The sequence below is a fragment of the Saccopteryx leptura genome, chromosome 1 (genome assembly GCF_036850995.1).
Source record: "Saccopteryx leptura isolate mSacLep1 chromosome 1, mSacLep1_pri_phased_curated, whole genome shotgun sequence".
NCBI classification, from domain to species: Eukaryota; Metazoa; Chordata; class Mammalia; order Chiroptera; family Emballonuridae; genus Saccopteryx; species Saccopteryx leptura.
Window position 1 is genome coordinate 5563963 of NC_089503.1, and position 22689 is coordinate 5586651.

A 22689-nucleotide genomic window follows, 5' to 3' on the forward strand; every position below is an offset into this window, starting at 1 on the left:
GAGCAGGGAGCGGGCCTGGTTTGGGGGTGCACATCCTCCAGAGGGCACAGGAGGCCCCCAGGCCTGCGGCCTCTGCACGGAGGCATCGCCACACCTAAGTCAGCACGGCTCCACCTCCCCTGCAGGCTGCCAAGCCCAGGCCCCCGCAGGCACTGCAGCCCCAGGGCAGGGCCGCCTTTACGGAGAGCAAGGCCTCCAGAGCCCACCTGGCTGACCTCGGGCACTTCACCTCTCTGACTTTCCGCTTCTCTCCGATAAACGGGGAGGATAGAGCGGCACCCATTTCAAAGTCGCTCCTGAGGGTTCGGTGAGATTCGGCACAGAAAGCAACAGAAACAGTGCCCGCTGGAGGCAGTGCTGGACAGCCGTCCGCCTCACATTGTCACTGTCGAGCTGGCCTGGACCGGTTGGTCCCCTCTGGAGTTAAGGCAGCCTGACCTCCAGGTTACCACCCAGCTGTCCCTCATGAGGACCTCCAGAGGACATGGCCTCCCAGACCCCTGCGCGCTGAAATCCTGCACCGGGCTGCCGTGTGGCCTGAGGAACGAGGGTCTTGGTGTGTTCATGAGCCCCAGGCCCCGGTCCTGACGGGGCTCACAATGGGCAGGACGGTAGAACCAGCACCCGAAGGCCAGCAGGGGTGCCTGGGACTGAGGAAGGTGCAGCAGGAAGTCGCCTCACGGGACCCTGAGAGCATGATGGGACCCCGACACAGTGGGAAGGGAAGAGGAAGCGGAGGCGGCACCCAAACAGGACAGAACACGAAGCGTGGGTGTTCCAGAGACTGAGGGGGGCCTGGCCTGGCTGCTGTGGATGTGACAGCCCAGGGGACAGCAGCCTAGGCCTAGGAGGCTGCTGGGGACAGGCCCTAAGGCTGAGGCTCTGGAGAGCCACTGCAGGCCCTTGACCCTTGACCAGTAAAGAGGTGTGCCCCTCCTGAGCCTGCATAGCTCCCTGCTCCCCTGCTGGGCCCAAGTTCCCCAAACAGCCACTAGGTGGCAGGTGACACCTCGCTCAGTCTCCCCCACACACAAGCTTCTGCCTCCACGGGGCAGTCAGGGATGTGCAGGAGCTCTGATCTCTGTGTGGGGGCAGGCCTGGCCAGGGTCCAGCCTCCACCCACCCCATCAGGGGGCTCATTGGGGGCTCGCCCTGCTGGCTGAGACCACCAGGTTGAAGGTCAGGAGGGTCACCACATCCCCCTACCCCAAGGTATGACCGGGCGGGCCCTGGTCACAGACCAGCAGACCGGATCCCGCTTCTCAACATTCTCAAGTGTCCCCGTGCTACCCAGGGAGGTGGGGTCTGTGACCCCAATGTGGACAACTCGTGAGGGTGGTGGAGGGCTGAGTAGGCCTGCGGGTCTCTCGGGCCCTTGTGGAGAGTAAGCAGAAAGGACCACACCATCAAGAGCCCGCGAGGCAGGCGCCATACCAGCCTTCACGTGGGATTAGATGTGATCTCGGCATCACTGCCAGGGTCCTGCGGCCAGATTCAAATAGTCAGACCCTGGAGCCGAAGCCCTGGCCCTGAGTGTCAGCCTCCCCGGGCAGTGGGGCCCAGCCACGCCAAGGTAAGACTGTGAGCAGCCCCCAGGCCCCATCTGCCTGTCCCAGCCTGAGAGCCACTCAGACCTTGGGATCCAATGGGTTCCTGACCTCAACACACCGGCCCGGTCCTCTGGTGTGGGGGCAGCCCAGAGAGGGTGAGGAGAGGCAGGGCTAGGGCCCATCGTGTGTCCCTCAGCACCCTGGACCCCTCCCCGGGGTTTCTCTCCTGGGAAATGGGGACGGCCCCTCCCGGACTCAGGACTGTCTGGGGGCCCAGCCAGCCTTGGCAGGCCAGGGCTCTGCTGCAGAGACTTCGTACCTGTAGGGTCTGGTGGGGGCGGGAATGTTCGAAGAGGAGAACACGTCCACATTGTACAAGGAGGGATCCGTGGCGGGGGACGGCGGCGGGTTCAGGATCTGAGGAGAGACCAGCAGGGGTCACGGAGGCCTGCCGCAGCTGTGGCCCTGCCCCCCGCCCGCCCCGTCTCCTCCCAGAGCAGGGGCTGCAGACCCAAGCCGGGCTGGGCGGGCCCACACCTCCCAGGCCCCCTTGTCTGGTGAGGGATTTCACTTGTCTGGACAGGTGTCCTTGTCTCTAACATGGGGCTAAGCAGACCTGCTTCCCAGAGCTGTCCTGACACTTGGTGAGTCACCTACAACCTGCTCCGTATCCTGGGAGGGTCTGGGCCTCGGCCCTGGGGGCCCTTCCTCGGGGGCCCCCTCTCTGCTGGCCTGCTTGTCCTGTCTTCTATGCAGTTCACTTTGCCTCTCACCGCCCAGGTCCCTGCAATTCCGATTCCTGCTGATAATTCTGTATGCTGAACTTTCTCGGTTCAGAACGCGATGAAAACGTTAGCTAACCAAGGCCCCCGGAAGCCATCGGTGCAGAAACACAGTCTGCTTCCGCCTGCCTCATGCAGGACAGCTACGCGCCAGGAGAACCCAAGATCTAAGTATAAAACGTGAAACCTAAAGAACGTTAAGAAAGAGAACATGGAAAGAAAAAAAATTTTTTTTATAATCAGAAGAAGGAAAGCCTTTCTGAGAAGACAAAAAAGAAAGGATGCCCGTAAAAGAAATGATTGATCATTTCATTGTATAAATGGGAAATATACCACCATAACTCAAACGGAAAAACAAAAATCTAGGAAAAATATTTTCAACATACATCTCAGAGAATGGGCTGATTATCTTAAAATGTCTGGTATCTGTGTATAAAGAGAGCTATAAATGCATAAGAAAAATACCGACAACCCAACACAAAAAGTACATAAACAGATCCTTCTGAGAAAATAAAACGACTAAGGTAAATAAAAACACACACAAAAATGTTCGCTGTCGCTTGCAATGAGAGACATACAAATTAAGGTGACACCCCCACAGCATTCTGACTCTAAAGCAGACCTGTGGAGACTGTATTTGAAAATGGTGGAGGGAAGATGGCTCCCTTCCATAGGGAGGGCCGTTTGGCAAGAGTGGTCAAGATAACCCAAGGCTTAGCCTGTGTGACCTGATCATTCTTCCTGCTGCCTTGGGAGTCCCCTGTAGTGGCCCTGGGAGCCACAACCAGACACCCAGGTCTGTAGGAATGACCCAGGCTGGTGGTGGTTCATCACTCGGGTCTTAGCCTCATTGCAAAATGTGTGAGGACAGCGCCTCCTCCTGGAGCATATGGAGAAGGCACTGGTCCGGGCACAGTCAGAAGCGCTCAGTCAACACGAGCTTTACTTAGTAGCGGAAAGCAGGGCTCAGAGAGGAGCAATCATTACCTTCCGATCCCATCATTTGGGTCATAAAAAGTACATATAAAACCACTCTGTATGAGATTAAAATGGTGGATACAAGTCGTTCTGTGTCCGAACACATAGAATGTGTAACAACAAGAGAGAGCCCAAGGTCCTCGTGGGCGATACTGATGTGCAAGCGGAGGTGCCTCTGTTGACACTCCTGTCCCTCCCACTCACTCTAGTCGGGGTGTTGACAGTGAGGGTAGCCACGCAGGTCGGAAAGCAGGAGTATACGGGAAACCTCTGTACACGCTCTCAGTGTTGCAATTTTACCTATAACTGCTCGAAAAAATAAAGTCTTAAAACACGAAGGACATATGTACACACACAAAATAAATTAAAAAAAAACAAAACAAAGGACATAGATAGGTAAAACAGCTGAAATCTGAGTGAGGTCAAAGGCTATATCTATCAACAATGTCCTGATTCCCTGATTCTGATATGGTTACTATTTGCTACAAACTGAGTGTATCCCCCCAGCCAATTAATACATTGGAACCTAACCCCCCGTGTGATGGTTATTAGGAGGTGGGGCGCCTGAGAGATGACTGGGTCATGAGAGTGGAGCCGTCACGAAGGGGACAGTGCGCCCTCAGAAGAAGAGGCCCCGGCGAGCTCCTAGGCACCCTTCTGCCACAGGAGGATAAGACAGCCGTCTGTGGTCCAGGACCTGGCCCTCCCCAGACGCCAAACCTGCCAGCACCTTCACCTTGGGCTTCCCAGCCTCCCAACCTGCTGCTGCTGTTTAAGCCACCCAGCTGGTGAGATCTTGGTTACAGCAGCATGAATGGACTGAGACCACAGTTATGCAAGATGCTGGCATTGGGTAAAACCGGTCAGGGGGAGATGGGATCTCTGCTAGTTCTTACAACAACTGCATGACAAGTCTACAATGATCTCAAAATAAAAAGTAAAAAAAAAAAAAATTACTCTTTGTTGGGAAAATAAAGCCCATACTCTTACATACCTGCTTCTGTACAGATTACCCAGGAAGAACACACGAGAATATCACCGTGGAATATTCCTCCGGGAGGGGGTGAGCCCCCTTTCCGCTGTGCATTCTAATCTGCCTTTTGAATTCTGTACCCTGACCATATATTACTGAGAAAAGACCACGTCGTTAACTTAAAAATAGCTGGCCCCACGCGGGTTTCTCTTTTGGGGCGATAAAAATGTTCTAAAATTAACCATGGTGATGACTGCACATATCTGTGAAGATACTAAAAACCACTGACTCGTACAGTTTAAGTGGGTAAATTGTATGGCGTGTGAATTATATAAAAACGTTGGCTGGTTCAGTGTCATCTCCTGCCGCCTGAATAAGATCCCTCCACTCCCAGCAGAGCGTGGGGACAGAGAAGCAGTTTCCTGAGCCTCTGCTGTCTCCAAGGGGGGTCAAGGGGACAGCTTCCGGGGGGGGGGGCAAGCTCCTTTGCACATGGGGTCTGGTGCTTCCGGCTGATTACGTGGGGGACAGTCCGAGGGCAGGAAGGATGGGAGGAATGGTGGTGAGTGTTTTAAACTCCACGCTTCTGGCCCCTCACTCCCCCTCCCCCCAAATGCAGTCAGGTCCTGGAGCCGCCAGGAGATAGTTCTCACCCTGTGAACCCAAGATAACTACCTCTACTGCCCCACCGCTCCCCTTCCAGGGCCTGCCGGGGTCAGGTGCCACAAGAAGGGGGCAGCGCCCTGGACCCAGGGAGGGCCCAGCCCTGGCAGGTGAGGCTCGCTGGAGACCCAGAGAAAGCTCAAGAGGCTGCCCTCATTTTAGGAGGGCATACAGTCCTAGGAAGCCAGGTGTCAAAGAATTAAAAACAGAACCAAGGCCCTGGCCAGTTGGCTCAATGGTAGAGCATCAGCTCGGGGTGTGGGAGTCCCAGGTTCCATTCCCGGTCAGGGCACACATCTGCTTCTCCACCCCTCCCCCTTCTGTCTCTCTCTCTCTCTTTCTCTCTCTCTCTTCTGCAGGAGGGCCTGCAGCCATGGCTCGACTGATTCGACTGATTCAAGCCCATTAACCCCGGGCGCTGAGCACGGCTCCATGGAGCCTCTGCCTCAGGCACTAAAAAAATAGCTTGGTAAGCATGGCCCTAGGTAGGCAGAGCATCGGCGCCAGACAGGGGTTGCCAGGTAGATCCCGGTTGGGGCGCATGTGAGAGTCTGCCTCTCTATCTTCCCTACTCTCACTTGGAAAAAGGAAGGAAGGAAGGAAGGAAGGAAGGAAGGAAGGAAGGAAGGAAGGAAGGAAGGAAGGAAGGAGGGGAAGGGGAAGGGGAAGGGGAAGGGGAAGGGGAAGGGGAAGGGGAAGGGGAAGGGGAAGGGGAAGGGGAAGGGGAAGGGGAAGGGGAAGGGGAAGGGGAAGGGGAAGGGGAAGGGGAAGGGGAAGGGGAAGGGGAAGGGGAAGGGGAAGGGGAAGGGGAAGGGGAAGGAAGGACCATGTAGGCCAGGGGTCCCCAAACTTTTTACACAGGGGGCCAGTTCACTGTCCCTCAGACTGTTGGAGGGCCGGACTATAAAAAAAATATGAACAAATCCCTGTGCACATTGCACATATCTTATTTTAAAGTAAAAAAACAAAACGGGAACAAATACAATATTTAAAATAAAGAACAAGTAAATTTAAATCAACAAACTGACCAGTATTTCAATGGGAACTATGCTCCTCTCACGGACCACCAATGAAAGAGGTGCCCCTCTGGAAGTGCGGTGGGGACCGGATAAATGGCCTCAGGGGGCTGGCCGCATGCGGCCCGCGGGCCGTAGTTTGGGGACCCCTGATGTAGGCCCTGGCGGTTAGCTCAGTCATAGAGCATTGTCTCATAATACCAAGTTTGTGGCCTGACCGGGCGGTGGCGCAGTGGATAGAGCGTCGGACTGGGATGCGAAAGACCCAGGTTTGAGACTCTGAGGTTGCCAGCTTGAGCGAGGGCTCATCTGGTTTGAGCAAAAAGCTCACCAGCTTGAGCCCAAGGTCTCTGGCTTGAGCAGGAGTTACTCAGTCTGCTGAAGGCCCGCAGTTAAGGCACATATGAGAAAGCAATCAATGAACAACTAAGGTATTACAACGCGCAATGAAAAACTAATGATTGATGCTTCTCATCTCTCCGTTTCCTGTCTGTCTGTCCCTGTCTACCCCTCTCTGACGCTCTCCCTGTCTCTGTAGTAAAAAAAAAAAAAAAAAAAAAAATCAAGTTTGTGGGTTCAATCTCCAGTTGGGACACATCCAGGAAGCAACCAGTGAATAAACAACTAAGTGGAACAGCAAATGAATGCTTCCCTCTCTCTCTCTTCTCTTCTTCTCTTTAAAAACAATAAAAAAGAAAAAAGAAAAAAACTGAGAACCCTGTAAGTCAGACTCTGATGTCTATACATACACAAGTTCACCTCTGTGCACCGAGCTCACCTCAGTTACCCTGGAGCTGTGCTCTTAGAAATGGGCCCCCACTCGGACCCGGGAGCTCAGTGCTCTGCCCTCTGTACAGTCGCTGTGCTGTACCTAGCGTGTGGCTCAGCTGGAGCCAGCCCCGCACCTGGCTCAGGCTGCCAGAAGCTCCAGGGAGCATTTCAGCCACAAAAGTCACCATGAGTGCCCGCCCTTCAGAAAACAATCCAGCTACTTTCTGGGAACTAGAAGGCCTTGTGGGGGGGGAAGTAGGGTGTTCCCGGTGGGGAGGCCGAGGGGGAGCTCGCACAGGCGCCCCTGAGCACCCCCGAGCACCCAGGCCACACAGGTCTGAGTCCCACAGACGCAGCCACAGATGGTGGGCCTGCGCAGAACAGAGACCCCCCACCCAGCCTCTGAAACGCCCAACGGCCACCTGGGTGGTGGGGTGACAGGCGCGACTTCCACTACGTAGATTTCTATATGGTTTCCAAGTTATCCATAATAAACAAGGAGCACCTTTTTCCTCAACTGAAAACAATGTCAAATAATGTCACGAAAGAGAAAAATGACAGGGTTTGTCGGAGAGGAAGGTGAACTCTCCCATCATTCATTCTCTGCGGGGGAATAGCTAATAACTCTAGAAATCCTGAGGTCACAGGAAGTATTCTCTGGCCGGCCACTGGTGATGGGGACCCCCAGCCAGCCAGCCCACCCCCCAGTCCCACTCACGGGTGGGTACGGCGTGGCCTTGGTGCTGGACGAGCTGCTGGAGGAGGCCCCGGTGACGTGGTTCCGGTCGTAGAGGGGCACCCCGCCCCGGCCCCCCATCAGGGTCACAGAGCTCATCACAGACTTTCCGCAGGAGATGCCTACAGGGGAGGGGACAAAGCAGGTCAGGGCTGGAGGACCCCCCCCAGACACGCTCACCTACCACAGCTCCTGCCACCCAGCAGACCTTCAGACCCAGGTTCTGGTGAGGCAGTCCGATCCCCCAGGCCCTCTGCCCCACACCAGTGTGAGTCCCACACCAAGGAGCCACCGTGGGACTGTGGGAGCGAATGCGGGGGAGGGGGTGTCTCAGCACAGGATCGCCTGGCACAGAGAGGGCCTGCCACTTCCTCTAGAGACCCCGACAACCCCCTCCCCAGGAGAACCAGGTCTCCTCTGCACATGGACATCAGGGTCCCAACAAGGCTGGCTCCAGGCAAGGGACAGGACAGGAGAGAGGGACCCAGGGCTGGGCAGGCATGGGGCATCCCCAAGGTGGCCCTAGTGGTGGCCTCTGTGACCCTCCCGGGGCTAAGCCCTGGCTTGGGCACACCACGATGGGGACCAGTGTGGTTCAGCCTGGCGATACCACCTGAGAATCTCCATCTGTGGCCACTCAGGCTCAGACACCAGTGGGCTGCACGCCACAGTCATTTTAACTGGGCAGCCACAGTTCCAACTGCACTCAAGACAAAAAGGCTTGTTATGTACCCACCCAGCGGCTCCTGTGATTCTAGAGAGTGCCCACCTGCTCCCTCCAGCTGACTCAAAGTATGTCCCATGAGAATATTGAAGGTCAAATCCAAAGAGCGGTCCCCACACCTCCCAGGCCAAAGGACAGGGCCCTGGCACATCCGTCTCAGGCTCCTTACCGGTGAAGGGACCGTGCTGTGAGGTGCCCGGGGCGATGAAATTGAGGGGCACGTGGGGGGTCCCGCTGACGTACTCGTGTGGGAAGGGCCCGCCCGCCCCCGTGTAGCGCTGGCACACCACACGCTGGCACACGAAGTAGACCCCGCCCATGACGAAGAGCGAGAGGATGATGCCGATGACAGGCCCGATGGCGCTGCTGTGGGCCGGGCCTTCGTCCAAGGGCGGCTTGGTGATCTCTGCCGGGGCGCAGACAGGAAGAGTCGGTTAACCCTAACTGCAAAGGGACAGGCTCCTCTGTGAGGAGACACCCTGTGTCTTAGAGGGGCTGGCTCTGCCCGGGCCCCGCACCCACTGACGGAGGGCTAGGAGAAGGAGGGTGCTGGGGTGCTGAGGCCGGGAGGCCACGCTGACCTCAGTGCCACCGGCCCCCCGCCCCTCAGGAGCCCTCCTCCTGGGGCGCCTCCCCCTCCCCTCCCCCTCCTCCTCCTGCTCTGTCTGGCTAAGCTCCACCCACATGCAATGGCCCCTTAACAGTGACCCCCACGGCAGCCTCGTATTCATCCCCCCATGTCCAGGGCTGTCCGTGGCGGCTGGACGTGGGTACACGGTTACATCGGGGAATCACAAGTTGGGCTGGGAGGACTGCGAGGCTGGTCACCAGGACTGACCCCCGGGCAGCAGGCACGGGGCAGGCAGGCTGAGCCCAGTGCCCCAGTCCACTCAGCAGGGGAGTTCACCCACGCAGAGGCTCCCGGGTCCTCGGGGGCCCAGGGCCGTCACGAGCAAGGCTCCCTGAACCCTGCAGAGACTCCGAGCGTGGGCACTGTGAGGGGCGGTGTGACCGGGCCTGGACTTCGGGAGCTCAGCCCAACCCCCAGAGCCAGGAGCCGTCTCAGGGCTGCCAAGGTCCATCCGGGGTGCTTCTGGGCCTCCTGGGCCTGGGCCCGCCGGGTGAGCGTTCTCCCTGAGCCTAGTCTGGTCTGCTACCAAAGCCACCAGGGCCTCGAGAGGCTGTCTCTGATTCAGGCAGGACAGGAGCTGGAGTCTGGGCTCCAAACTCAACTGGGGCACAGCCCCGGCAAGGGTCATCCTACGGCCTGACAGATGCTGCCGGGTGAGGTCCCTGGGCAGAAGTGACACTCTGCACTCAGGGCAGGGCGGGCACAGTCAGCCCCACCTACACACGCCTTGTCCCAAGGGGACCTGCCTCTGTGCCTCTCTCCCGACTGGAACACCCCATAGCTCACGGTCTCCCCCTCTCAGGCCTCCTCTTAGCTCAGCCTCCCAGCTTCTCCCACCTCCAGGAAGGCTTCCCTGCTTGCCGCCGAGGCCAAGGACTCAGGCCTCCATGCCTCCTTGAACACGGCCCCCAGTACATTTCCCCCTGTAGACCCCACACTCGGGGGCAGAACCTCAGCACTGGGGAGACCCCTGCCCGCTGTGGGAAGCCAGCTCACCGCACAGGAGCTCGTCGGAGCCGTCAACACAGTCAGGGAAGGAGTCACACTGCTGCTTGATGAGGATGCACTGGCCACTCGCACACCGGAACTGGCTGGGCAGGCAGACGGCTGCAAGGCGGGGAAGAGGCAGTCAGAGAAGGCAGAGGGCGCCACGGGGCTCCCTGCCCCGCCACGCAGGATCCGACAACAAAGGTCTGGGTTCCAAACGCAGAGCGGACAGATGAGACCCTTTCTAGGACTAGGTTGCGGAGTGACAAACCCAGCCTTCACCCTTCCCTCGGTGACCCCTATTCCAAGGCCTCTGCAATGCTGGGGTCAAGACTGCCAGGAAAGAGACCTTCAGGACCCCAAGGAGGTACTGGTCAGGCTCCTACCATGCGGCAGGCCCCAAACAGACAGGGACTAACCCAGCCCCTGCCCCAAGGCTCCCCCAGGTTACAGGAGGTGACAGCCAACTAGGGGATCGCCCACAAAAAGCCTTGGCTCCCTAGAGTGGGTGGGACAGGGGACAGGTGATGTCTCAGCAGAGCTCAACTGTTAAGGCAAAGCGCCCCACACACGGGACCAATGCAGCTCACAGCCTCTTGGGTGGGAGGAAGAGAGAGGCTGGTACTGGTTACTGCTGCCGCCTCCCTTCCTGCTCCCAGATGCTGTCCTGGAAGGAGCTAGAGCCCACCAGTAAGGCCGCTGCCCAGTGGCTCAGCCACCAGGCGTTCTTTCTTTTTCTTTTTTCCTTTCTATTTTTTTTTTTGAGAGAGAGAGATACAGACAGACAGACAGGCACAGACAGACAGACAGGAAAGGAGAGAAATAAGAAGCATCAATTCTTCACTGCAGCTCCTAAGTTATTCATTGATTGCTTTCTCATATGTACCTTGACTGGGGCGCTCCAGTTGAGCCAGAGATCCCCTTGCTCAAGCCAGTGACCTTGGGCTTCAGGCCAGCGACCATGGGGTCGTGTCTATGATCCCACGCTCAAGCTGTTGACCCTGTGCTCAAGCTGCTGACCCCGCACTCAAGCCGGCAACCCTGGGGTTTCGAACCTGGGTTCTCTGGATCCCAGGCTGACGCTCTATCTACTGTGCCACCGCCTGGTCAGACCAGGCGTACTTGCTTTCTAAGCTCCCATCTGCCCTGCGCCAGATGCCCTACTCTGGGAACTGGAGGCGGGAGGCCCTGTCCTCAAAATAGGTAGAACAATTTGAGAGGCTTCGGAAGTGGAGGGTGGAGCCCAGTACCTGCACTAGAGCTGCTGTGAGCTCAGCACATGCACCGGAGAGACATCTACAGTGGGGGGAGGGGGGCAGTTCCTAATCGGGGCTCCTGGCACCCTCAGGATCAAGGCCCAACACAGTGCTGGGTGGGGGTGGACAGCAGGGCTCAGCACTGGGCTTTGAGGGCCATCGGTCTCTATCATAACAGCTCAGTTCTGCTGTTCCAGCATAGATGAAAACAGGTGAGCCTGGCTGTGCCCCAATCAAACTGTATTTACCAAGACAGGTCATGGTCTGGATTTAGGCTTCAGGCCAGTTTGCCAGTCCCTGGTCTACAACCATTACCACCTTCTCAAAGGGTCTCTTAGCTGGAAAGACTCAACAACTATGACTTTATATATATAAACACCTGGAAAACACCCCATCAGGTCATCATCTTCTACAAAATGGCTGCTCATCAAGAATAGGAATGGCAAAGCCTGACTTGTGGTGGCGCAGTGGATAAAGCGTCGACCTGGAACGCTGAGGTCGCCAGTTCGAAACCCTGGGCTTGCCCAGTCAAGGCACATATGGGAGTTGATGCTTCCTGTTCCTCCCCCTCCTCTCTCTCCCCCCTTCTCTAAAATGAATAAATAAAATCTTTTAAAAAAAAAAAAGAATAGGAATGGCAGGCAGTGACCAGATAGCATCTTTTTTTTTTTTTTTTTTTTTTTTTTTCATTTTTTCTGAAGCTGGAAACAGGGAGAGACAGTCAGACAGACTCCCACATGCGCCCGACCGGGATCCACCCGGCACACCCACCAGGGGCGACGCTCTGCCCACCAGGGGGCGATGCTCTGCCCACCAGGGGGCGATGCTCTGCCCACCAGGGGGCGATGCTCTGCCCATCCTGGGCGTCGCCATGTTGCGACCAGAGCCACTCTAGCGCCTGAGGCAGAGGCCACAGAGCCATCCCCAGCGCCCGGGCCATCTTTGCTCCAATGGAGCCTTGGCTGTGGGAGGGGAAGAGAGAGACAGAGAGGAAAGCGCAGTGGAGGGGTGGAGAAGCAAATGGGCGCTTCTCCTGTGTGCCCTGGCCGGGAATCGAACCCGGATCCTCCGCACGCTAGGCCGACGCTCTACCGCTGAACCAACCGGCCAGGGCCCAGACAGCATCTTGATTTATCTAAGAACAGGACCCAGTGGCTATGGGGGAAGGCAGTCAGAATGACCCATTAAGAGCTCAGTGGCAGTCATGGGGCCGTGTTGCTAATACGTGACAGGAGCCACCAAGCCAGTCATTTATAAAATAAAAAATCACAGGGGCACAGAGATATGTTTCACTGTCAAGGTCTAAAAGAAGATCCTGCTGGTCACAGTGGACCTGAGATGAGAGAGCCAATCTCTTTGTAACTCCTGATTCAATGAGTTGCTAGGAACTAGTCAGGGGTGAGTGTTATTTCCACACACTGGTCAGAGGAGAATAGCGCTGTCTTTCAGGGTGGGAATTTACCAACGTGTAAACCATGAACATCCAGCCGACAACTGGATTTGCCTTGGGTTTCTGTAAAACTCCTGACTGAATGAAGGCAAGACTGAGTCTCACAGCCCGCCTTCAAGCCAAACGGACCGGTAGGGCAGGGTGGGGGACAGATGGCAAGGTTTCCCTCACGGCCCAAAGGGAACTTCTTTCCCTCCCATGCTGAGTAGGGCCTGGCGACTCTGCTCCTGGCACAGATATTCAAGAAACCCTCCCCTCTGCAGCCAGGAGGAGGCCTGAAAGGGTAGGACAAGTGGCTTCAGGGAAATCGCTGGGGTTCCAGAAAGGAGACGGAAAGGCCAGAATCTGGGGGTAGGGCCAGCTGGGGGCGGGGCCAGACAGGGCAGGGGCGGGGCCAGAGGGGCCTAGTGGGCGGGGCCTCACCATCGCAGTCGGCCTCATCTGAGCGGTCCTGGCAGTCGGCCTCACCGTCACAGCGCAGTCTCAGGTCCACGCACTGGCCCCGCGCACAGGGAAACTGGGCAGCGGAGCACACGGGGCAGCCCTCCTCGTCACTCTGGTCGTCACACTCAGGGAAGCCGTCGCAGCGCCAGGCCCCGGGGATGCAGTCGATCTCCCCAGTGGCACAAGCGAACTGGTCCGGGGAGCACGTGGGAGGCTCTGGGAAGAACAGGAACAGCGTCACACGCTGCCCATCTGGCGCAAAGAAAACCAGGTAATATCTACATGCATGTGGTCTCCGATGCGGGTGTGCCCTGTGTACTGCCCCGCCCCAGTGTAAAATGAAGGCAGGGGTAATAAATGCTAGCCGAAAGACATGGTTCTCATGTCTTCTCCCCCACACACACTGTGCAGAGACCAGCCTGGGCTGCAGGCTGGCAGAGATAAGGGGGCACCCACAGAGAGACAGGAGAAAGCCACTCCGCTTAGAGCTGAGCCATTTTCCAGGGCTCCCATCACCATCCTTCCTCCCTATGTGTGCAAAGTCACAGAAAAATAACCGGGGCCGGGACATCGGACAGAATTTCATTGTAATGTTTAACAACAGTCCTCAATGCCCTTGAAACCTAAGGGGAAACGTATTCCTTTCACCCAGAAATGACACAAGTAAACTTGTCGACATCTGGAACCCCTGTGCCTCCCACATAACGTCAAGGTTCCTACCAAGCTGAGCGGATGGGAGGCAGGAGAGGGGAAGTGAGCAAACACAATAAAAGCCTGACTGCCCCTGCTGGGCCCACCCACACAGGACACGCCAGGGACAACAGGCGCCTGAGTGCGTATGGGAGCATCTGAGAGGAGTCAGTGACGGATCTCTGCATGCTGAGCCACCAACAAAGATCGTGCCCAGGGGCTGGGATCCAAGGGACCCAACAACATCATCAGGGTGGGTACACACGGAACCTTCACCAAGACAGACACATGCTGAGCCATGAAGCACGTCTGAACAAAGCTAAAACACCAGAAATCATACAATGTCTGCCCTCAGACCACAGTGGGATTAAGTTAGGAATCGGTAAAGGAAACGTAGATGGAAAACCTCCCAACTATTAGGAGATTACACACACTTCTAAATAACACATGGGCCAAAGAAGAGGCTACAGGAGAAAATTCTAAATATCTGAACTAACTGAAAAGGAAAATGCAAAGTATGAAAATTTGTGGCTGCAGCAAAAGTAGCACTTAGAGGGAAATTCATAGCTCTGAGTGCATACATTAGAAAAGAAAGGATAGCAGACAAAGAGATAGTCTGCTTTGGAGATTGAATGCCATCAGGACTATAATTTTAAAAGAAAGTAGGGCAGCAACCAGTGTGCAAAGAATCAGGTCCCTATCTAGCTTCCCAACAGAAAGTACTGAGGTCACATCTACCACCACAGGTCAGCAGGTTCTGCAGGAGCACGAGGTGAACCGGGCACGAGCACCGCGGGGTCCCATCACCCTTGGCAATGCAGATGTGGGAACAGCCACCATTGTCCCGGGCACATGGGTGGGCCGCTGTGGAGACAAAAAGAGGGAGGGGGTCGAGTTCTGCCTCCTGCCTCAGGACTGCAGTCAAGAGGGTGGAGGGGATAAGGGCCAGGTGAGAACTCACTAGAACTGGCATTCCTATGAGCCAGGCCCCAAGGCCCTCCCACTTGACACCCAGGGCAGCCTCCAGAGTCTGTGTCTAGTGACACTGCAGTTTTCAGGTGAGGAAACAGGCCAAAAGCAGTTACCAAACTTGTCCAACATCACACACCGGTGCATCTTCACCAGCTCCCACTGTGCCCACAACCGTCACTCTGTACCCCCCACCTGTCTGTCCCTCATGGCGCAGTGGGTTGAGCGGTGGCCCCCAAAGAGAGATGTCCACATCCTAATACCCAGAATCTGTGGCTATGACCTTTTCCGAAAAAAGCATCTTTGCAGATGCAATCAAGTTAAAAATCTGGAGATGAGGTCATTCTGGGTTATCTCTGCAGACCTCAATCTAATGACCCATGTCCTTATCAGAGATCACAGAGGGTTAAAGAGATGGACAAAGAGGAGAAGGCCATATGATAACAGAAGCAGAGACTAGAGCGACATGGGCACAAGGAATGCCTGAAGTCACAGAAACTAGCAGGGGCAGAGAACCGCCTCTTCTCCCAGTCTCCAGAGGGAGCTGACACAACAGACACCTTGATCTTGGCCTTTTGGAACTACGGGAGAATGCACTTCTGTTGCTGCAAGTCACTGGGTGTGTTGTGATTTACTCCAGTGACAGCAGGATACAAATACACACAGGAGTTAGACCAGCAGGGTGCCGAGTCCCTGCGGAACTCGCCTATTTCCATCCGAAGGTAGAAGTTCACCCACTAAGGGAGGGACATCTGAGCTGAGTGACAGCCAAGAATCAGTAAAAGTTACTCAGACGGAGAAGGTGACCAGACAGGGGCTCAAGGGAGCAAGAACATGGCCAGTGGGAGGACGAGGGGCTGGGTGAGGCTGGTGAGTGGGGCATCGCCCAGGGCCTTGAACGTGAGCATCCTGAAGGTGGCCAGGCCCTGGGCGTCACAGGACAGGGATAGCGATGGCCCCGTTCACCCCACTGACAGCCCAGGTGTGTTTACTGCATGAAGAATGAGAAGACAGAGAGACACAGGTATACACACATGCCCCTACACTGTCATATGTAAAGGGGGTGGAGGATCAAGAGGTCCCAGGGGTAGAAGTCCCTCTCTCCCAAGCCCTTGGGCACAGCCATGCTGCAGCAGGCAGAACCCTAAATGCCCCCCATTTCCAGCCCCAACCCCCAGCACGGGGGGTGTGATGAGCTATTGTGTGCATGGTTTTGCAAGTGTAACAAAGGCTACTAGTCAGCTGGCTTGAGTTCAATCAAAAGAGAGACTTAGAGAGCAGCTGAATCTAATCACGGGCCGTGAAAAGCAGGGCGGGTTCTCCGGCTGGAGGAAGTCAGAGACTCAGATCTGTCACTGGCATGAGGGGAGCATGGCATGCGGACCTGAGGGTGGCCTCCAGGAGCCAAGAGCGGTCCCCGGGCCAACAGGCAGAAAGAGAACCGGGCTGCAGGGCTAGTACTCTCCCACTGGGCCAACGTCCTACCTTCCCCTAAGGGGGCCAGGCCAGTTCTGGGTCGCTGTGCTGTGTGAACAAGTGCCCACCCTTCCCTGGGCCCCCTCCACATCGCCACCCCCCACCACGTACAGAATTCCTCCAGGCTGACGTCCTGCACGGCATGGATGCCGGTCAGGTGGGTAACACGGCCCTGGACCCGCGTCCTCTTGTCCCCGGTGGTCTTCTCCACGCGCTCGATCATCTGCTGCTGGCGGTCAATCCAGTAGAGATGCCTGCCCAGCACTGTCAGGCCCACGGGCTGCACGATGTTGGCATCCTCCAGGGTCAGGCGGTTGGCCCCTGTGAGTGGAACAGGTGTGCTCTGAGTGTGGCTGACCCAGAGGGCTCGGCCGCCTGGTGTGGGAGAGTGTAAGGACGCCAGGAAGCCTGGGGGGGTTCCACACTGGGGCTGGGAGACGGGGCAGATCTGAGACCAGTCCCTGGGACAGCCCTGCTCCCACCTGGGCCAGCCTTGGGATCAGGGACACAGGACCCCAACTGTGGACCCTGGTCGCTGGGACCCTGTAAACAGGGCACCTCCCGTCCCCATCCCCTAACCCAGCTCATCTTGTGGAGGAAAAGCACCAGCTCTCACTTCTCTCCAGTCCAAAGGCCTCCCGGTCTAAGGCGGCCCATCCGTGACCTCGGGCGCAGGAGGCAGAGGCTGGGTTTGGCCTCCTGCTCCACCCCACACTGTGGGACCCAGGGCAACTGGCTCACCTTCTCTGTGCCTCATCTTTGGCCTCTGCCACCCCAGGATCTAGGAACGCTTGGTGGAACTATATGAGGTGGACGTGAAGCCCCAGCACTGAGCCCGCTCACAGTAGGTCCCTGACAACCGGGGCCACTGCGACCGCCGTTACAGGTGACCAGGAAGGCCAGGCATTCCCGGGAAGGTCAGACCCGCAAGCTGCCAAGAGACCCGGTCCCTGGGGACACTCAGGGCATGTACCCGACAGGTCACAGCTTTCGATGCGCTTCAGGTCCGCGTCCACCCAGAAGAGCTTGCCCAGCGTGTTGTCCACCACGAGGGCCACGGGGCGGATGAGGCCCGTGGTGAAGAGGACCTCCCGCTCGGTCCCGTCCAGGGCCGCGCGCTCGATCTTGGCCGCCCGGTCCTGCATGTTGGTGAAGTACAGGTACCTGTGGGAGGGACAGCGGGTGAGGGGCAGGCGCCATGTCCCGCCACCTCCCGGCCAGGATCCAGCTTGCGGAACTCCGGACAGTCCGGCCCCTGACGCTGCAGGTGTCCAGAGGGGCTTTGGAAAATCACCTGTCACACGGACCCCCGGCCTCTCAGGGCTGGCCCTCGAGGCGGAAAGGTCACGCCCTGTCCGGGGTTGAATGGTGTTAACCTCGAAACCCATGTCCATCTGGAACCCCAGAATGTGACTTTATTTGAAAGCAGGGTCTTAGCAGATGGAATTAAAGAATCAAGATGAGGCCTCACTGGGTTAGGGTTGGGTTCCAAATCCAATTAAGTTGTCCTTAAAAGAGGGAGAAGAGCCCTGGCCGGTTGGCTCAGCGATAGAGCGTCGGCCTAGCATGCGGAGGACCTGGGTTCGATTCCCAGCCAGGGCACACAGGAGAAGCGCCCATTTGCTTCTCCACCCCTCCGCCATGCTTTCCTCTCTGTCTCTCTCTTCCCCTCCCGCAGCCAAGGCTCCATTGAAGCAAGGATGGCCCAGGCGCTGGGGATGGCTCTGTGGCCTCTGCCTCAGGCGCTAGAGTGGCTCTGGTCGCAACATGGCGACGCCCAGGGTGGGCAGAGCATCGCCCCCTGGTGGGCAGAGCGTCGCCCCATGGTGGGCGTGCCGGGTGGATCCCGGTCGGGCGCATGCGGGAGTCTGTCTGACTATCTCTCCCTGTTTCTAGCTTCAGAAAAATGGAAAAAAAAAAAAAAAAAAGAGGGAGAAGAAGCCACAGGAAGTGCTGTGAAGATGGAGACAGAAGTTGGAGAGATTCGGCTGCCAAGTCAAAGAACACCAGGAGCCCCCTGAAGCCGAGAGAGGCAGGGAGGGTGCTCCCCGGGAGCATTTGGAGGGGGCAACCCTACCCACACTTGACTTGAGACTTCCAGTCTCTGGCACTTTAAACAAACATCTGTTGTTTTAAGCCCCTGATCTGTGGTCATTTGTGGCAACAGCCCCAGGAACTAGTATGCTCAACCTCTTGCCCCTCCGCTCAAACTCTCACCCCTCCGCTCAAACTCTCGCCCCTCCGCTCAACCTCTTGCCCCTCCGCTCAACCTCTTGCCCCTCCGTAGTTGCTAAAAAGCCCCTGCCCCAAGTGGCCAGCCTCGAGGGCAGCTCATTTGGTTCTTGCAGAGCCACCTTAGGTCACAAGGGCTTCTGCTGGCCAAGACCCCGCGCGCTGCAGGGACTGGTACCACTGTCCTCCTCGCTTGTTCAGACAAGAAAACTGAATCTCCAAGAGGTTACATCACCCGCCCAAGGTCACAGAGGCAGCCGGTGATGTAGTCAGGACTCCATCCACCTCGGGTCTGCCTGGCCCCCGGACCGGTGAGCACTCTGGCCCTCCCCAGGATGAGCCCCGGCAAGACGCAGCCCCCACCAACTCACATGACAGCCCTGCAGGAACCTGGGGACAGCCACTGTGCTCCTGCCTCCTGCCCCCAAACCTCTAGGTGCTCGGCTTTATTTCTGAGCTTCCCGTCATGTGGGTTTAGTACCCCTCCCCCTGGTTATCCCCCTTGGGGGGACCCTCAAAGTCTATCAACAGGTCCCAGGTGCCCTCCCACCCGTCAGAGAACCCGAGAGCCAACAGGTGGGAGCATCAGGGACCTTCAGGGAGGGAAAAAGCTTGCAGGAGTTGAAGCTGTGCCCAGGAAGACCCAGCTTGTGAGGCAGTGAGTTCCCCGAGGTAGAACAGAGGCGAGTGAATAACCAGCCACCACCTGCGACAATATGGAAAGGAGTTCTGTATGTAGGGTTCACGCTCGACGAGGATGGTACAAAGCCTGTGAATCAGAGCTTACATCCTTCGTGTGCCTGACCCGCATCCGCTTCCTGCTAAGGCCATCCCTGGGTGTCTCTGCTTTCCTGCTGTGACTGTGAACGGGCTAGTGTTTCCACCTCCCGCTCAGGCTGCTGGGGGAGCGCCTGACCAATCAGAATGTCGGGAGAGGAAAACCCCTCCCAGCCCGAGAGGCTGCTGTTCACCAAAGGGCTGCTGGCCCCGCCCCCAGGGGTGCAGCCCCTCCCCACCCCGCCCCCACCCCCACCCCGCCCCCACCCCCCAACCCCCACCGCCCGCCCCTTTGGCCTCATACCCCCGCTCGGCGTTGACAACAATGGCCCTCGGCTTGTCTCGGTCCCCACGGAGCACCACGCCCATGGCGTCCCCGTTCAGCCGGTGAACGTTAATGGTGTTGGTGGCCTCGCACGTCCAGAACAGCATCCGGCTGTAGATGTCAATGCTGAGGTCGTGGGGCTGCCTGTCTGGGTTCTGGTTCTGGCTCGGAGAGGTCAGAATGAAGGGCTGGAAAACAGTGTGAGAGGAGGAACAGCTAACGGCGGGGCTGGGAGGGCCGCGGCCTCGGTGCCCCAGTTCCGGCCGGAAGTCAACATTCCAAACCCGTCCAGTTGGCTCTCACCCACCTGCGCACTGGGGAGCAGACCTGGTGCCCACGGCAGGCTCAGGCGGGGCTCACGCCCATTCACTCGGGCCTGGGCCCAACCCCCTCGGAACTCGGCCACCCAGACCTGCCGCTGCCACGCTCTCCCTGCCCTGTCCCTGCGCATACAGGACCACCTGGTGGCCGAAGAGTCAACCCAGGACCCTAGACCCCTTCTCAAGACATCTCCTCTCTTCTTTCCCGTTTTCCTAGACTCATGTTTTTGGATGAAGACACTCAAATCTTGCTGTTTTTAAAATTGAGAGTGCCAGACAGAGGTGACCCTCTCACAACCTTCTTCTCTAAGGGAGGGGTCAGGGGTACAAGACCCAGTGAGGGTGCAGGGTCAGGTGAGGACCGGGTGAGGGTACTGTAGGAGGCAGGCCCACAACCAGACTTTGGGACCCCAGTCATTGGAACAGCCAGCTGAGAACCACACGGTGGGAAACAACAGGCCACCAACATCCCTCCCCCGGAGATGTGCTCTCCTGGCTGCCCAGTGTTACAAAACCTGGACCTCACCCTGGCCGGTCGGCTCAGTGGCAGAGTGTCAGCTCAGTATTTGGAAGTCCCGGGTTCGATTCCCAGCCAGGGCACACAGGAGAAGCGCCCATGTGCTTCTCCACCCTTCCCCCTCTCCTTCCTCTCTGTCTCTCTCTTCCCCTCCTGCAGCCAAGGCTCCATTGGAGCAATGTTAGCCTGGGCGCTGAGGATGGCTCCATGGCCTCTGCTTCAGGCGCTAGTATAGCTCCAGTTGCAATGGAGCAACGCCCCAGATGGGTAGAGCATCGCCCCCTGATGGGCATGCCAGGTGGATCTCGGTCGGGTGCATGCAGGAGTCTGACTGCCTCCCCACTTCTCACTTCAGAAAAATACAAAAAAAACAAACAAACTAAAAAAGCAAACCTGAACCTCAGCTTTAATGTAACAATGCTTAGACTGACAGAAAATCTCTAACTGGAATCTTAGCCAAAGCCACGATCCACAACCTCCATCCTCCCTGGTACAAAGGGCTACCCAGTCACTTGACAACATCCACAGAGGCGCTGTTCACCCAGAGGTAGGAGCCATCCAAGTGACCGTTGATGGGCGACTGCGGAAGCAGAGTGTGGTCCATCCACGGAACAGAGTATCAGTCACCCTTAAAGAGGAAGAAAATTCTGACACATGCCACCACAACGGAGGAACCTGAGGACATTACGCTCAGTGAAGTAAGCCAGACACAAAAAGACTCCTGATTTGACACATGTATGATTCCACGTGCATGAAGCACTTAGAATAGCCAAATTCACAGAGACAGAAAGTAGGCGGGGGGGGGGGGGAGACCAAGTATTTAATGGGGGGCAGAGTTTCAGTTTGGGAAGACGAAGAGTCCAGGAGCAGATGGTGGTCGTGGCTATACAGCCATAGAAATACACTTCATGTCTGTTGGTCAAATAAGTTTGTAAAATGTGACTTTTATGTTAGCTCATTTTTATTGTTACAAAATGGCACTGGGCAGCGCCAGGTATATGTGGTCTGTGAAATTGCAAATTACCTTCCTGCTTGGGAAGAACCACTGTTTTGCTAATGTTTGCTAGAGGATAGGTTTACACGCCAGAAAGTTTTGAAAGGAGAGAGCAGGAGAAGAAGAAGAAAGAAGCCGTGTTTGCAGAGTGAGAGAGGAGAGAATGCAGGGTGCCGAAGAATAAGCCAGTCTGTGCAGAGAGAGAAGGTGTGCAGATGGGGAACCAGAGGTGAGGGGCTTTGGGAGCTCCGCTGAGGCTTGTGGGGGCCTTTGATTCCAGGAGGAACCAGAGAAGATCCTCTGGGTTGTGGAACTGGAGAACGTGTCAGTGGCTTTGGGAGCTGTTTGCTAGTTGGCTGGTGCAAGACTTTATTCTTCTTTAATTAATTTATTTATTTATTCATTTTAGAGAGGAGAGGGAGAGACAGAGGGAGAGAGAGAGAGGAGAGACAGAGAGAGAAGGGAGGAGGAGCTGGAAGCATCAACTCCCATAGCAAGACTTTAATAAAGGAATGGCCCACTATTTATTGGCTCCACTGTTTCTTTATCGTTTGTCTGAATCTGATGTGAACCTGCATGTGCACGGCCACGGCGGTCACAATGACTGGCCATACAATGTCACTGACTGTACATTTACAAACTGTTAAACTGGTTCTGTTACGTAAATTTACCACAACAGAACATTTAAAATGACCTGTGGTGGCGCAGTGGATAAAGCATCGACCTGGCACACTGAGGTTGCCAGTTTGAAACCCTGGGCTTGCCTGGTCAGGGCACATATGAGAAGCAACTACCACAAGTTGATGTCTGCTGCTTCTACTCTCTCTCTCTCTCTCTCTTTCTCTCTCTCTCTCTCTCTCTCCCCTATCTCTAAAAATCAATGAAGCAAAATCTAAAAAAAGATTTTGAAGTAAATAAGAAATACAATTTAGCCAAGGAGATAATCCTTGGGGGCTGAGTGAGGTGCCCTTAAAAAACAATCCAAGCCAGAGGCCCACGGGGGCGGAGCTTAGCAAGAGACCAGGAGGGAACCCTGGGTCCAAATTCAGTGCAAACCCAGACACTCCTCCTAGAAGGGCTTTTCCTTCAACGTCTGTCCCCGCTTTTGCCCAGACACCCTAACAGAATGCCTGGGTGAGACTTCAAGGCAATTTGCACCCTGTAACTGTCTCAGCAGGGAAGCCACAGCCCATCAATTAGCACTTCCCCACTCTCCAAAGGACTCCCAGGGACTGTCACCAAGGCTGAGCGGATGAACATGAACGAACTCCATTCCCAGCAGGCTCTGCGCCCACGGGGAGGAAGGCAGAAGCTCAAAGGGGGGTGATGGCAAGGGGAGGGGTGAAGTATCCTGTTGAAAGTTACACCCAGCCCATCCAGTTCAGAGGAGGCAACAGCAAAATCCACTGTCCAGACGTGAAAACTGTC

General features: G+C 56.5%; 1 protein-coding gene and 1 long non-coding RNA gene across 3 annotated transcripts in view; one reads left to right on the top strand and one right to left on the bottom strand.

The window, feature by feature from the left end:
* The window catches only part of LRP5 (LDL receptor related protein 5), a 118372-nt gene that overhangs the window by 755 nt on the left and 94928 nt on the right, over positions 1-22689 (bottom strand). The window contains exons 14-22 of the mRNA XM_066385798.1: positions 19410-19618; positions 17070-17260; positions 16208-16417; positions 14390-14515; positions 12941-13177; positions 9821-9931; positions 8363-8599; positions 7452-7591; positions 1870-1967 (exon numbers count right to left, since the gene is read on the bottom strand). Coding sequence (XP_066241895.1) covers positions 1870-1967; positions 7452-7591; positions 8363-8599; positions 9821-9931; positions 12941-13177; positions 14390-14515; positions 16208-16417; positions 17070-17260; positions 19410-19618 — 1559 coding nt within the window. The remainder of the gene's footprint in view (positions 1-1869; positions 1968-7451; positions 7592-8362; positions 8600-9820; positions 9932-12940; positions 13178-14389; positions 14516-16207; positions 16418-17069; positions 17261-19409; positions 19619-22689) is intronic.
* Positions 18-2832, top strand: LOC136406873 (uncharacterized). Of its 2 annotated transcripts, XR_010751736.1 has the most exons (3): positions 18-1573; positions 2134-2194; positions 2331-2832. It is a non-coding gene; the product is annotated as an uncharacterized lncRNA (long non-coding RNA). The 2 variants fall into 2 exon arrangements; XR_010751733.1 differs by lacking the exon at positions 18-1573 and having other exon boundaries at positions 1988-2194.